Below are 14,212 nucleotides of genomic sequence, written 5' to 3' on the forward strand. Positions count from 1 at the left end.
ACCAAGTGTCCAAATTCAAGTGGATTAAACTGTGGAAAATTTTATTTAATTTCGTATTTCATGAATCTATGAGATTATTTTAATCTGTATTGGCTTGATTACGTGTAATTCATGTCCTAATCCAACTTCCAAATTGAGATAATCCACTGGCCACTAGTCCCACTCTCGGCATTTTTGGATTATAAAAATAAATAAAGCAGCTGCATGTCAATTTTGCTCCTCAATCATTCTCGCATCAGCACCAAAAAGGTGGTACCAGAAACCTCTCCCTTCACTCACAACACACTCTGATCTGCCGCCATTTCTCGGCCATCACACCCAGGTATGTCTCGATCGATTCAATTTCTAGCTATCGATCCTGGATTTACGATTTTTGTGTTTAATTCACTCCATTGAGTGTCTAATTCTGGTATTAAGGTTTGTTTTGGGTATTGATTTGACATCGTTTTCCAATTAGAATTAGATTGCTTTAATATGTGTCTTTGTGATGGTTGAAGTGAATGAATAAAGCTAGAACGATTAAAGGAATCGCATATGTGGAATTAGGAGCTACTAATTGGTGTAAAAGGTTGCATTCATCTGTGGCACTCTAATGTTTTAGCTGTGATCTTCGGGTGGATTACTCTCTGGTTTGAAGGATTTTAGTAAAAATATTTGAACTGAACACATTTTTTATGTTTTGTGGTTGTTTGTTTGGACAGAAATTGTGAAATCCATTACCGGAAAAGATGAAAAACGTTGGAAGGATGGGAATCCATTACCTGCAGAGGCTGAATGCCGAAAATGTTCCAAAGGACTTGATAGAGAAAGGTCAGGCTCGTGTTATTGAGGCATCCCTGACACTCATCCGCGAGAGGGCGAAGCTCAAGGTATATTCTGATGACCTAACATATATTTATCCATCTTCAATTACCTCATGGGATTAATGTCTGGAGTCTGGTCTTTCGTAGTTGGAATTCATTGCATTCCTGTCAATGTTGTATAAAGATGTTCATGTTTATGCTAGTTGGTCTCTGAATATGATGGCGAAGTTGGAACATCGCTTCATAATATATATTACGATAAGATTGTTTCTGTGATTTCTGAATTATAGCTCCTTGTTGGATTCTTCTATTTGGTTATCCGTTACCTTGAGGTATCCAAAAGCAATATCTGGATTGATTTTTCTGGGGAATAAATTTGAGAATGGTGTCTGGGAGAAGTTAAACAATATGGCCTAAATTTCCCAAATCGTTGTATCTACAGCGTCTTCACCTAGTTTTAGTTTATCCTTGCAACAGGGGGAACTTCTACGAGCTTTGGGAGGTGTGGCAGCATCAGCATCTCTTCTCGGAGTTCCCTTAGGACACAACTCTTCCTTTCTCCAGGGTCCTGCATTTGCACCACCACGTATAAGAGAAGCCATTTGGTGTGGGAGCACAAATTCCACCACAGAAGAAGGTAAAGCGTATCCATCACTAGTCATGCCATTTTGGTTGGGCATGAATACTCTTTCTTCCAAGGATTTCATTTGTTTGTTGATGGTACTTCCATACTTAGGGAAATGATTGGTTATTGCTTAGTATCATTTCAGTATCAATTCTATTAGTATCTTATATTATATCTAGTTCATCATGAGAAAATGATTTTTTTAAACCTTTGTATCTTGCTGATAGTCCCTCCCAAATTTTTTGATATTCACGTTCTTGGTCAAAGTTATACTATAAATCTTTATAGGCAAGAATTTGAATTTGTCATATCAATGTTGCAAATTTGTTTCTCGTGTATCAGGGATCTGCATCTATTGAGCAATAAATTGGATTTGTTAAAGAGATGTATATCTATTTACTTCTTCATTTCATTTATCGTCATAATTTACTTGAGAAAAATGCTCTTCTTGATTGATGATTGTAAATCATTGATGAGAACTCTTTAACATTCTTTTTCATAACTTTTTTAGACTTCAAAAGTAAAGTTGGTTTATTCACAACTGAGTCATGAACCATACACTTCTGATAACCTGATTCTTACAATAATATGATCTCTTTTTATCTCTCTCCCCCCTTCCTATCTACAATGATGCTGAATTTGTTTCATGATGAACCTGGCTATGCAGGCAAAGATCTTAATGATCCAAGGGTCCTGACAGATGTTGGTGATGTTCCAGTTCAGGAGTTACGGGATTGTGGAGTTGATGACGATAGATTGATGAATATTATAAGTGAATCTGTGAAGTTAGTGATGGAAGAAGTAAGCTTCCCTTTCCAAAGACATCTTTGTTTGTAGGGATTATCTTTCAATTTTCCTCATACATGACTCCTTTTCGGTTTTTTTTCCTGCACTTTTTAGGACCCATTGCGGCCGTTGGTGCTTGGAGGTGATCACTCTATTTCATTTCCTTCTGTGAGAGCCGTATCTGAGAAGCTTGGAGGGCCTGTTGATATTCTTCACCTGGATGCTCATCCTGATATTTATGATGCTTTTGAGGGGAATAAATATTCTCATGCATCTTCTTTTGCTAGAATCATGGAGGGTGGTTATGCTCGGCGATTGTTGCAGGTGACCTAAGCTTTTGTCAGTGATGGTTGTTTATGCAAATTGATCCAAAATTTCACCGGAGAGCCATGCAAACTTTATGGCAAAACCTTGTATGCTTTACTTTTCCCAACCAAATATAATCAGGAAAAAGGGGTTGATTGAAATTCTTATAATGGTTGATGCAGGTTGGAATCAGATCAATTACAAAGGAGGGCCGGGAACAGGGGAAGCGATTTGGTGTAGAGCAATATGAAATGCGGACATTTTCAAGGGATCGGAACCTACTCGAGAATCTGGTCTCTCTTTCTCCCCCCTCCCTCCCAACACCCACCTTGCAGTCTTTTGTGTTGCTCTGTTTTCCTCTCTCTGTCACTATCTCAAAATTTGAGGATTATCAAAATCTGAAACATGTGTGAACCATAAATAAGTACATGACAATCATTATGTACAGCATGAATTGTTTCAATGTCTTTTGAACTTTTGAATTTATTTCTACCATGTTAGGTATTGTATTACCAGTAATCAAGTTTAATATTAATCTGTTGCAAAAATGAGAGTAAAAACAATATCAAAGAATCAAATTTGTTCTTGCCAAAATGTTTGTCCTTATTCTTTGCAGCCTTGAATTATTTGCAGAAACTTGGTGAAGGTGTAAAGGGTGTGTATATTTCTGTCGATCTGGACTGTATGGATCCAGCATTTGCACCAGGAGTTTCTCACATTGAGCCAGGAGGCCTCTCTTTTCGGGATGTTCTCAACATTCTTCAAAACCTTAAAGGTGATGTGGTTGCTGCTGATGTTGTGGAGTTCAATCCACAGCGAGACACTGTTGATGGGATGACTGCGATGGTTGCTGCAAAGCTAGTACGAGAACTGACTGCAAAGATATCAAAATGACCATGATATTGGATCAGCCTGAATAAGCACATCATATGCAATGTTGGTTGTGGTGCTACAGCACTTGGCCAAAAAATGAATTCACCCGGATGAGCCTGATACTATATGGTCATGCCTTGTGACTGCTTATTTTTAGACAGACTTTTAGTTGCGAAATGGAGAATAGAGTAACAGTTGAGACTTCCGTTAAAATATATGTATGCACTGTTTGAATGCAATTGTTGATTTGTTGAACGTGGTAGTTTTTTGGACTATGATCGGATCTTTAGAATTGAAATATTGGTGATTTGTTTACATGCTATTGAGTTGAAACACTCGTGATTTGTTTACATGATTTTACTTCGTATTTTGAGTAACTGTGGTGTTAAGATTCTTGTTTATTTCCAGAAACCTTACATCCTCTATAGCATAAAATACACGTTTACCCTTTTACAGTTCTTTCTTTTCTTCATGTTTTCCTAGTGCAGATGCTACAGATAAAGGTAAGGTGAGTCATCGTCTTCATCAGGTCAACGCAGAACAGCAGATGGGTCAAGGACTCAAGGCAGAGCAGCCGGCGCTTCCTTCCCTTCATGTCGTTTCTCTAGTTTGATGCACTTAAATCGGCTTGCGCAGGTGATGAAGAGTGCGAGATTGAAAGTGATGAGAGCAGCTGACAAGAAGAAAAACCTGTCCATATGGCCTTGGTTCAGATTTGGAGGTATCCACCCGGGTTTCCCATGCTTTGCTGTAGTTTTCATAACCACTGCCACAATTATGGTGCAGAGATAGCTACCGAGAGCTGATGAAGACATTGATAGTCCCAGCCCCAAGCTCTTTAATCTGTCAGGGATCTGCGATGCGAAGAATTCCCATTGAGCGACGTAGATGAAGGCTTCGGAAACTCCCACAAGCACATACTGTGGGATTTGCCAGAAAATACTGAGAGAACTCGTTTCGCCTTCGTCTGCATACTTGAGTCTCCATTGCTCGACTAGGCCTGCAATGATCATGGCAACAATCGATATCACCATCCCGATTCCCATCCTCTGCAGCTCACTTGGAGTCTTGAGCTTTTTCTTGGTCAGTCTGGTGTATAGTGGTACAAGCAACCTCTCATAGCAGATGATGAAAGTTGAAGTGCTTATGATGTCGAAGGAAGTCATGCTGGCCGGGGGTACGTGGAAGCTGTTTATCACCGTGTTCATGGATGCTCCCTGCTCCACAAAGAGAGAGAGGACCTGCACAAATACTACAGATGCTACTATTGTGCAGAACCATATTGGAAGCAATCTCAGCACACATTTCACTTCCTCAACTTGTGTTACTGTACAAAGATGCCATGGATTTGGAGTTTGCCCCTTGTTTAGAAATATCTCGTCCGATTCAGTCATAACCGCCGCCCTGTCAAGAAACCTGTTGCACTGCAAATATCAGTATTCTGAAGATCTCAATTCTGACAAACAGCTGAGACAGAGACTTACTTGAAATCATCAGTATGTGATATTCTCCGACCACACTCCTTGTCATCCTTGTCTCTAACTTCATAGAGTCTCTCCTCTCCATTTGATGACACGCCGAGCTTTAACTTTCTTACAGAAGCAGAGATCACCTGAGAGAATCTGGAGATGGGGTTACCAGAGGGCGGCTTAATGTGTCTGTACCGAGACGTCCCACTCAGCAGGAAAGCCAAAGCCAACAAGCCACAAGAGGTTGATATCCAAAAGGCCAGCACCCATCTCCCTAGATTTTCTATGTACACCAAAACTGTCTCTGCGATTAATGATCCAAGATTGAGAGCTACATAATAGTAGCTGAAGAATGCCGTTTTCGATTTGTTCTCCTCTGCATCTTCCTCGTCGAACTGATCTGCACCCAGTGTGGCCATTGCCGGTTCTATAGCCCCACTCCCCAAAGCTAGCAAATATATAGATATGTAGAAGCAAGCAACTTTAGCTGGTGACGGTTGGTGGCATACATCTCCAATCTTTCCACAACCCTTTGGTTCAAGCATGAATTCTTGAGTTGACAGAGACAGTATCACTAATCCCTATTAAAGAAATGCCAGCTCAAAATCAGTGAAAAAGAGTTTGATGTGGAGAAAGCTCATCCGAAGCGAAGAACAATGAGAGTGGCTTACAATGACTAAGACAGCTTGAAATACAACACAAGTTAGATATCTTCCCAAGTATGAGTCACTGAGAAAAGCCCCCAGCAGAGTGCAGATGTTGAGAGTTCCCATCCACGTACTGAATGTTTTCGCTGCATCCGCATTCGTCTGCCTCAACACGGATTTGGAGAAAAGCACCATGTTTACTTCTATTCCAGTAAATGCAAGAGCAGCAAGTCCTTCACTTACTGAAACAACAATGCTGGTCAGTCAAAAACACTTTGATTTTAGCTACAATATGGTATCACATAAAAATAGGATCATGTCTTTGTATATGTTTGTGACAGCAATCAAATTATTTGGATCTAGCACATGATGCCATCTCATTCATTGCTACATTGTTGTCATTCAGGAAAATTAATATGAAATATATCAGAGTTGGTCAATGAAAGTACCAAGCACCAGAGATCCTGCTCTCCATCCACCTGTTCTGTCTCTTGCTGCTGGCTCCCCATACATGTCGAGTGTCCCATCTTTCGTGCATTCATCGAGAAGCCCCGTCCCTCGTTCCTGCATGCCGTAGATCAAGCTTAATGAGATCAGTCTATACAAGGTAAAATCTCAGCTCTAAAAGCATTCAAGTTTTTTTTTTCTGGATAAACTCACCATGACAGATGCTAGTCCTATATATTAAAAACCAGATAATTACAATGACTCTAATGAACAGTTATTTAACTTGTGGTCGGTCCAAGAAAACGACTAAACAATTCCGTGTAAAGCTAGAAATAGTCACACAAATACTACTGATGAAACAATATCATAACAAAGATTAAGATAAGGCCTTTTCCTAAGTATGCTAATCATTGAAAGCTAGAAGAAAGCCTCCATCTAGCTAGACTATTGTACTTTTATGATCACCTGCTGCATTATTAAATCACCACTAGGTGGCACATTAGGTCCACCTAGTTCATACTTAAACCTCCTTTTCAGCTTCAGCTTGATATACAAAAATTAAATAATTTTGACTACTTACATGTTCTTGACATGCCATTGATGATATTGGGTTTGAATTCAACCATAAAACTTATTGCTATCCCACATTTTCCTCCGTCATTCATGATGATTGCTAATGATTCTTTTTAACACAGGCGCAGCTGTAAGAATAAGATATAAGGATGTTGATTGGATTAGGGTCAGTCTCATCGGCTATTCATTTCGGGTTAGTTGGGATGGATTTATTTTTTCCGGTTAGAAATTTTCAAACCACAGCCCTCGTCTTTGCAGTCTATTATTTGACCACTCTTTCTAGATTCGGGTTGAATTGGCATTCCTTTGTATATTATTGTTTTGTTTCTCGACGAACAACGACGTAAAGTATGTATAGACAGAAAGGTGCTGGCTTTAGTTTTGTTGGTATGGGAGTGAACAGAGAGTGCTAAACCTCCAATCATGGCTCTTACATCTTCTTCAACAACATGCGAGAGATCAAATATTTGTAAAGTGGAAAAAGAGATCGGCTCAAAAGAGATTTTCTCAATCATTGTGTTTTGCATTTATTAACGTGGAAAACATGGAAACGACAAACAAACATGGCAATGAAATGAATTCTACTCGAGAATATGTGAAGACGGAAGAAGAAATATTATGGCTGCTTGACAAACTGCATTTTTCATCATTCAAATTTTTTATTTGAAAAAGAAGAAAAGGAGGTAAAAGCAATATCTTTCGTCATAACTTAATTTCATTTATCAATTAAATTTTGCTTGCTTGCAAAATAGATTAAAACATAATGATGTTCGATCAATATGTTTCTTATCAAGTTAATTATAATAACTTGATAACATAATTGTACTAAAATATTGAGATGTATAGTTGTTGTTTACATTGATTAAGTTTGCAATTACTACCTCCGTTTCACGAAAATAGTCTGCCCACCATTTTCCCACTTTCTCTTACTTTTTCTTCTTCTTTATTTCCTATTTATCCACTTTCAATTAACATTATTTCAATTTTTCTCGCATTTTATTAATTTTACATTAAAATTCATGACATCAATCTACTAAAGAGGCTATGCTGCGCGTGTGACGGTGTGTTTTCCCTTTTTCTCTTTGCGGAAAACGACCAAAAACACTTTGTGGGTTTGGTGATCTTTTGAAATGAACAATAAAAATCGTTTATTTTTTATAATGTCGGCGTGATGGTTGTAGGTTCGGTACAATGGCGAAGTACTTAGCCAAGTTGTGGTATAAATTAATGAGTACAAGCTATAGCATGCGTGGTTCCTTGAACTATTTAATTCAATTCTTTCTTTATTTCCCCCCTCTCTTGGTGTTGCTATTGATTTGTGGAGTCCACAGTGCTCCCTTGGTGTATTATTTTGGTAGAAGCAGGCGTGGAATTTCTTTTACCTTTTATTGCATATATTTTAACATAGTATGTCTTGCATGTATCCATGATGACTGGCAACTTCATGTCTGAGTTTTCTTTAGCAAAGGCACTGAAATATTGCTGATTTTCTTTCTCATTCATGGTTTTTTTGGAGCTTGAATACTCTGTTGATAATGATATTCGATGCTGTGAAGTGGAACATATAATGAAACATGGTCATGTCATGTTGGTGTTGTGGGAGATGTTGTTCATGTCTTTTACTGATGTACTAACATGTTTGTTGCTATTCCAACTATCTATCCAACACTATCATAATAATGAGCTCATTTAAGCACCATCAATGGCCCGGCCATTCATGAAAGTAAAAGAAGTGTTGAAAGATTTTTAAGGGAAAAGAGAGAGTGAGAATAGGGGGGAAAGTAAGAAAGGATTAGCAGCAGCATATTGACTTAATTATGAGATCAACACGTCATTTCTCACAGAGCTGTTTGATCATATGTTTGTTGGGATCTCGATAGCAAACATTCCCATGCAGATTATGATATTCATGGTTTCTAGTCGCAGAATAGTACAACTCTCTTCGTCCCAAAAAAATATGACTTAAATTTTCTTTTTGATATGTCATATTGAAGATAACTGGTTATTATTATTATTATTATTATTGTTATTATTTTCTCTCCACTTAACACATAAAATAGCACTATATGAATCACATACTGAAAAAGAATGAGGACATCATTAGGGGACATAAGAAGTAGTACTCAATCTCGGTGCCCAAAAGTTTTTACTCAATTTAGTTGGACGGAAGGAGTATTTGTTATTTATGGTTTTTATTAGTAGGATTCATTCAGTGAAAGAATTTTGTTATTAGGGAGTCTTAGTGATAAGTTATTTAATATAGTTTGTTATGGAGTAATTGTGTAAAGACCAAATCGCTAGAAAACCATAAATTTTGATCTAATTTTAGACAATTTTATAGAGTTTGAGAGTGATCAATTGCTAACTCAATCTCTAGTTACTAACTATAACTAATTTCAGACTATAGGATTTTAGAAATCTAGTGGTCTAAAATTTGCCACGTATAATTTTTATTTTTATTAATTAAATCAAAATAGATAAAAAAACTATCAAATTAGGGTTTTGGATGAAAATGTCAATATAGTGTTTTGAAAATATCAAACAATGCTTTGAGAATGTCAACACATTGCTCATGTCAACACATTGCTTTAAGAATGACATTCTACATGTATTATATTGACATATTTTTTATACTATGTTGACATTTGTTGTTGTATGAAAAAATTGAAATTTTTTGAAATTTTTTTCAAATTTTGACATCGGAACATATGCAAGTGAGACCTCGTTAGAATCCTTATGAAATTATTTTTAATTTGATATATGTTGTGCGAAAAAATAATTTAAATCAAGAAAGTTATATACGTTTTAAAGTTATATGATATTTTTCAAAAGTTAGTTACAACTAATTTGTTGTAAATTGACCTTAATATCTCTATTGACGTTTTTTATTGATCGTATTGACCTTTCGGGGTTGATAATCTAGACCCTTGATTTAAATATCTAAGAACTATTATTTAATTTAATTGTAGTTAGTAATTAAATATTGAGTTAGCAATGTATCACTCCTTCTTGTCCTTCGTAGAGTCATCTAGAAAAGTTATGATATTTGAATAGAGCTCCACTTCAAAAATTTTGGTTACTAGGAGTACTATTAAGTAAATACTGGGCTCAATTTATCGGGCCGAAACCAATTATTGCAGCCCGTCTGCAGATGATAGGCCAGGCCCGTCACCAAATTGGGCAAAACGAAGCGCGCGAAACCACACTAGAAACACACGCGCAACACACACTGATTCTTAAAATGGACGTTTCGAGTCTGCCAATTTCTCCATCGCACCGGGGAAAGTTGATATCGGCCGGCTACTCTTCTCTCTCATCTCTCTCCTCCCTGTCTCCTTCCCGTCTAGCCCTAGGTTTTCGCGATTATACTGTTATTTTTTACTAGAATTTCCTTGTCAGTAATGCTTTCTGAGTGCTTGTCGTCGTCACTAACTTCAACTGTATTTCGGATCATTTTTATATGTAATTGAACAGATTTGAAGATTTCAGAAAATGAGGCGGTGGAGATTTTGAAAGTAGCATCTGTAAGGAGTGGGCAAGACAAAATTGAGAGCGGAAGTCGTGCTCTTGTGAATGGTAAAATTAGTTTCCAGCTGTTTATTGGAAGTAACTGGCGGAATTACTGAATTCGCTTGTTTTATTTCGTTTCCGTGAATTATATAGCTTTTCTATGAATATTAGGGGAAGATTCATTTTCTTGTTCTGCTCATTCTAAGGTTGATATATTTGCATTTTTGCATTATGATCATCTGTGAGTATTGTTGGTTCACTGTCAGTTCATTCATATTACACTTGTGAAGTACTAATATAGAATAAGAGAAGGAACAATATTCCTTTTGGATTTTCTCTTTCTGTTTTCTTTTCTTGGTGCAGCACACATAACTGCTTTAGAGTTGTAAATGGTTATATACCATTTGAGATGCAGAATGTTGTATTCCTTTTTTCCTTCTCTACTCCTTGAGAAGTCAGCCATAGCATTATTGTTGCTTATGCACTTGAAGAAGCCTTGAATTACACTCCCTCCATTCCATAGTAATAGAGTCATTTTGTCATTTTAGCACGTTCCATAGTAATAGGGTTATTTCCATTTTTAGTAAAAGTCCACACATTTTTCCACACCTACTTTACTCTCTCTTCATCTCTCTACCTTTTTCATTTTCCACTTTATTCTCCATTTACTTAAATCACCTAACACAATTTTTCTTAATCTCCGTGCCTAAAAGAAACGCCTTCATTACTATGGAACGGAGGGAGTATAAGTTTTCACATTGATTCCGTATAGGAGCACAGACGGCATGGGATATGCTGCATGAGGAGGAATCTTCCAAATGCATCACCACATCTTGCTCAAATTTGGATGAAATCTTAAGTGGAGGAATACATTGTAAAGAAGTTACCGAGATTGGTCAGTCAGCCATACAGTCCTCATACCCGCTAAATTTATATATAGAGTATTTCCCCCCTCATTATTCTGTTACCATAATCATGGTCTTGACTTTATCAGGAGGAGTGCCGGGCATTGGCAAAACCCAACTTGGGTGAGGATAATTATACCTGCGTACTATTTCTTTAGTTCTTTGTTCAAGTTGTGTATCCATTACTTCATCTTCATGCAATGTGTAATGGATAAATGTAGTATTCAGCTTGCAGTGAATGTCCAAATCCCAGCTGAGTATGGTGGCCTTGGAGGGAAAGCAGTTTATATTGGTACCTTGTGCATAATATGCTGATTGTTCTCAATGTATTACTACTGTTCTATCCTGAGTTTTTAGCTCTTAGTGTTGGGTTGTTTTCAGATACAGAAGGAAGTTTTATGGTGGAACGTGTTCTACAAATTGCGGAGGCATGTGCTCAAGACATGCTAGAATATAACACCTTGCTGCGAAGGGATTCTCAAGCCTGTTTAGTAGATAAACAGCCAAAGTCTTTTCTTGATAACATATTCTACTTCCGTGTATGCACTTACACAGAGCAAATCGCTGTGATAAATTACTTGGAGAAGTTTCTCTCTGAGCATAAAGATGTAGGTGTAAGAAATTGAATGGCTCTTAATCTGGAGGTGCATGGGTTTTATAGCTTTGAAGTCTCGTTTCACAGGTTAAGGTTGTCATTGTTGACAGCATCACTTTCCACTTCCGTCAAGATTTCGAGGATATGGCACTCAGGACTCGATTACTCAGTGGAATGGCACTAAAACTGATGAAACTTGCAAAGAAGTTTAATTTGGCTGTAAGGACTTATGCAATTTGGTTTTGTCCAAGCACCTCTACGTTTCTGCTGTGTAGTTGTTATCAATGCAAAGATCCCCATAAGAATTTCTCATTTTAAGCCTATGCCACATACTTCTGCAGGTCGTTCTATTAAATCAAGTAACCAATAAGTTCGTGGAAGGCTCATTTCAGCTAACTCTCGCTCTTGGTAAAATCCATAAATTTACATTGTACTCTTCTTTACACACTTCCCATTCTGCTTACTTTAACGTCTTCATTCCGTGTGGCTGTTTCTAATTAAAATATAAGTAGAATTAGAACTGAAAACTACAGATATACAATCTTCTAACCCATAAACCCCGGTCAACAGGCGACAGCTGGGCACATGCTGCTACGAACCGGATCATACTGTACTGGAATGGCAATGAGAGACATGCATTTATTGATAAATCACCTTCTTTACCATCAGCTTCATCTCCTTACACCGTAACAGGACGAGGTATCCGAAACTCAACTTCAAACTGTAAAAGAGTGAAACTGATGTAGCTTTTGGTTAGAGAATAAGCTGTAGAGGTTCTGTTTTCTTGGATGGTTAATCAATAAACAGCCTGCTAAGCTAAGCATCATTGAACCTCCATTTTTCCGCATGCTTTGTTATGGTAATGCATAACGCCCAGCCTCATTGCTTGCTTCGCTGCTTGTTGCTTATTTGGGTTCGATACCTACTTTTTGGGTAGTCTAGTTTTTGGTTCGTGAGGTTAAACCAGTTTAGTCACAGTGATGGTGGATCTAGGTTTTTGTCTGGATTTTTTCTGTCTTGGGATGTCCGGGGTCGCTGTCATAAGCACGCACGTAATGTCGACCTAGTGGTGTTGGTGGGAGTCGAACCCTTTACCTCCTAGTCTTATCTTCATGCAGAACTTACCAAATGTGTAACAAAACTAAACTGTCATTTTTTCAAAGAAAATGGCTTTTTTGACCAGCCATTAATTTAAGCAAAAGAAAAAGTGCTAGTATTGCTGCTGCTATTAGAAGTTAGGTTGCACCTACCTCTGATAAGAACCCCAATTCATTTAAAGAGTGTGTTTGTTGATGAATAAAAAATGAGTAAATATAGAACAAAGAAAATTTGATCACCTACAAATTTTTGACTAATTTTACTTTGAACTTAGACTATAGTATTACTTTCCATCAATCTTTTCATCCTTAAAATAATTTAAAAAGTAAAACTAACATTTGCAAGATAAGCCTACCTATCTACTTTTAATAAATTATATGAGTACCATTTCAAAGGGAGAGATTTCGGTATATGTATCCCAAGCGGTCTATTCCACCATGCTATCATTATTTATTTCTGCTATATTATTCATGCCTAAGAATCTACGAGATTACTATAGCTTATCCTATAGTTGACTTCTAATTAAACTAGAATCGTGAGAGCTCTTGATGTGATTTGATAGTTGGATTAAATTTATCAAAAAGTAATTTGCTATATAAAACACCTTTTAAAGTTGGATGTGCTGAACTATTATAACCATTATTTCAGCATTCCTACTTACCTAAAAGAACAAAGCAAATTCCACTAGATTAATCATGTAAAATAATTATACTACGAGTATTATTTATAAAAGTAAATAGTTGTATACCATTCCATAGATTAATCATGTAAAATAATTATTCTACGAGTACCATATTTTACTACGCGCGCACTAGATTCGAACCAGTATTTAAGATGGAAGGGTAATCATCATTTAAAGATTAATCCCTTAATTCAAAGATTAATGCCTCGTTAAAGTAATACTAGTAATTTATATTAATTCTAACCATACAAAGCATAAAGAGATCTTTACTTTATGCTTATAATATTCTTCCTCCCTTTTTGTATTTTTTTGGACAACATGCATTATATTATTGTTTAATTTTAGAAATTTACACTCACACAATATGATTTAAAGCATTTGACATAAGAGAACAAATAAATCATTTTTTGTAATTAGTATAAAAAATCTGTAACTCCTTCCCTTAGAGTGTCCACTATGGTAGGACGCGGCTATAGCCGCATCTGGGGGCGCTGGGCGGGCGGCTATAGCGGGGAAGGTGGGCGCACAACATTTGGGGGTTATTGGGGCGGCGGACGCGGGATAGCCGCGTTCGGGGCGAGGACGCGGCTGGAGAAAATGTAGAATTTTGTATTTGGAATTTGGGGGCTATTGGAGGTGTCCACTATAGTGGCGGAAATAGAATTTTAGAGCTGTGAACAATAAAATTAGGACTATGGATAAAAACTGGGGCAGGGCTATTGGGCGTGTCCGCCTTATAGTGAATACCCTTACAAATCAACTATTCTTAGACCTTTAAGGCCTATTATGCTATAAACATAGGTTGTGCTGATAAATCATAATTGTACTGTCTAAATTCCTCTGGGGTAACTAACTAACATAAACACACTCCCACTTAATTTAAATAAAACTAT

The 14,212-nt window shown here is 37.2% G+C and overlaps 3 protein-coding genes and 1 long non-coding RNA gene across 5 annotated transcripts; 3 read left to right on the forward strand and 1 right to left on the reverse strand.

Moving 5' to 3' along the window:
• The first annotated feature begins 163 nt into the window (after positions 1–163).
• LOC121784549 (arginase 1, mitochondrial) lies at positions 164–3,708 on the forward strand. Its single transcript, XM_042182715.1, has 7 exons — positions 164–322; positions 702–869; positions 1,281–1,440; positions 2,096–2,229; positions 2,329–2,538; positions 2,703–2,813; positions 3,154–3,708. The coding sequence occupies exons 2-7, from the start codon at positions 729–731 to the stop codon at positions 3,412–3,414; spliced, it is 1,017 nt and encodes a 338-aa protein (XP_042038649.1). The 5' UTR covers positions 164–322; positions 702–728; the 3' UTR covers positions 3,415–3,708.
• Positions 3,679–6,090, reverse strand: LOC121784541 (protein NRT1/ PTR FAMILY 7.3-like). The gene is made up of 4 exons (XM_042182702.1): positions 5,959–6,090; positions 5,534–5,751; positions 4,878–5,443; positions 3,679–4,809 (listed from the first exon to the last, which is right to left on the reverse strand). The coding sequence occupies exons 1-4, from the start codon at positions 6,077–6,079 to the stop codon at positions 3,954–3,956; spliced, it is 1,761 nt and encodes a 586-aa protein (XP_042038636.1). The 5' UTR covers positions 6,080–6,090; the 3' UTR covers positions 3,679–3,953.
• Positions 5,627–7,043, forward strand: LOC121784559. The gene is made up of 3 exons (XR_006046730.1): positions 5,627–5,768; positions 5,916–6,116; positions 6,652–7,043. It is a non-coding gene; the product is annotated as an uncharacterized LOC121784559 (long non-coding RNA).
• Positions 7,044–9,758: 2,715 nt separating this feature from the next.
• LOC121784576 (DNA repair protein RAD51 homolog 3-like) lies at positions 9,759–14,187 on the forward strand. 2 transcript variants are annotated; one of them, XM_042182738.1, is made up of 9 exons: positions 9,759–9,882; positions 10,004–10,105; positions 10,812–10,934; positions 11,034–11,067; positions 11,166–11,236; positions 11,326–11,552; positions 11,627–11,758; positions 11,881–11,947; positions 12,110–14,187. In XM_042182738.1, exons 1-9 carry the CDS (start codon positions 9,771–9,773, stop codon positions 12,283–12,285), a joined length of 1,044 nt encoding a protein of 347 aa, XP_042038672.1. In that variant the 5' UTR covers positions 9,759–9,770; the 3' UTR covers positions 12,286–14,187. The 2 variants fall into 2 exon arrangements, with proteins under 2 accessions (XP_042038672.1, XP_042038681.1); XM_042182747.1 differs by having other exon boundaries at positions 11,332–11,552.
• The last annotated feature ends 25 nt before the right edge of the window (positions 14,188–14,212 follow it).

Source organism: Salvia splendens, chromosome 2, assembly GCF_004379255.2.
Source record: "Salvia splendens isolate huo1 chromosome 2, SspV2, whole genome shotgun sequence".
In the NCBI taxonomy this organism is placed as follows: Eukaryota; Viridiplantae; Streptophyta; class Magnoliopsida; order Lamiales; family Lamiaceae; genus Salvia; species Salvia splendens.

What these genes read in the sequence shown, in the direction of transcription:
- LOC121784549 (XM_042182715.1), top strand. Translation starts at nt 729, where the DNA reads ATGAAAAACGTTGGAAGGATGGGAATCCATTACCTGCAGAGGCTGAAT. An exon ending in GCGAGAGGGCGAAGCTCAAG is followed by an intron (nt 870 to 1,280) that starts GTATATTCTGAT and finishes TCCTTGCAACAG; the next exon opens with GGGGAACTTCTACGAGCTTT. An exon ending in GGAACCTACTCGAGAATCTG is followed by an intron (nt 2,814 to 3,153) that starts GTCTCTCTTTCT and finishes AATTATTTGCAG; the next exon opens with AAACTTGGTGAAGGTGTAAA.
- LOC121784541 (XM_042182702.1), bottom strand. Translation starts at nt 6,079, where the DNA reads ATGCAGGAACGAGGGACGGGGCTTCTCGATGAATGCACGAAAGATGGG. An exon ending in TTCAAGCTGTCTTAGTCATT is followed by an intron (nt 5,444 to 5,533) that starts GTAAGCCACTCT and finishes TTTCTTTAATAG; the next exon opens with GGATTAGTGATACTGTCTCT. An exon ending in TCACATACTGATGATTTCAA is followed by an intron (nt 4,810 to 4,877) that starts GTAAGTCTCTGT and finishes GCAGTGCAACAG; the next exon opens with GTTTCTTGACAGGGCGGCGG.
- LOC121784576 (XM_042182738.1), top strand. Translation starts at nt 9,771, where the DNA reads ATGGACGTTTCGAGTCTGCCAATTTCTCCATCGCACCGGGGAAAGTTG. An exon ending in AAGTCGTGCTCTTGTGAATG is followed by an intron (nt 10,106 to 10,811) that starts GTAAAATTAGTT and finishes GATTCCGTATAG; the next exon opens with GAGCACAGACGGCATGGGAT. An exon ending in TAAAGAAGTTACCGAGATTG is followed by an intron (nt 10,935 to 11,033) that starts GTCAGTCAGCCA and finishes TGACTTTATCAG; the next exon opens with GAGGAGTGCCGGGCATTGGC.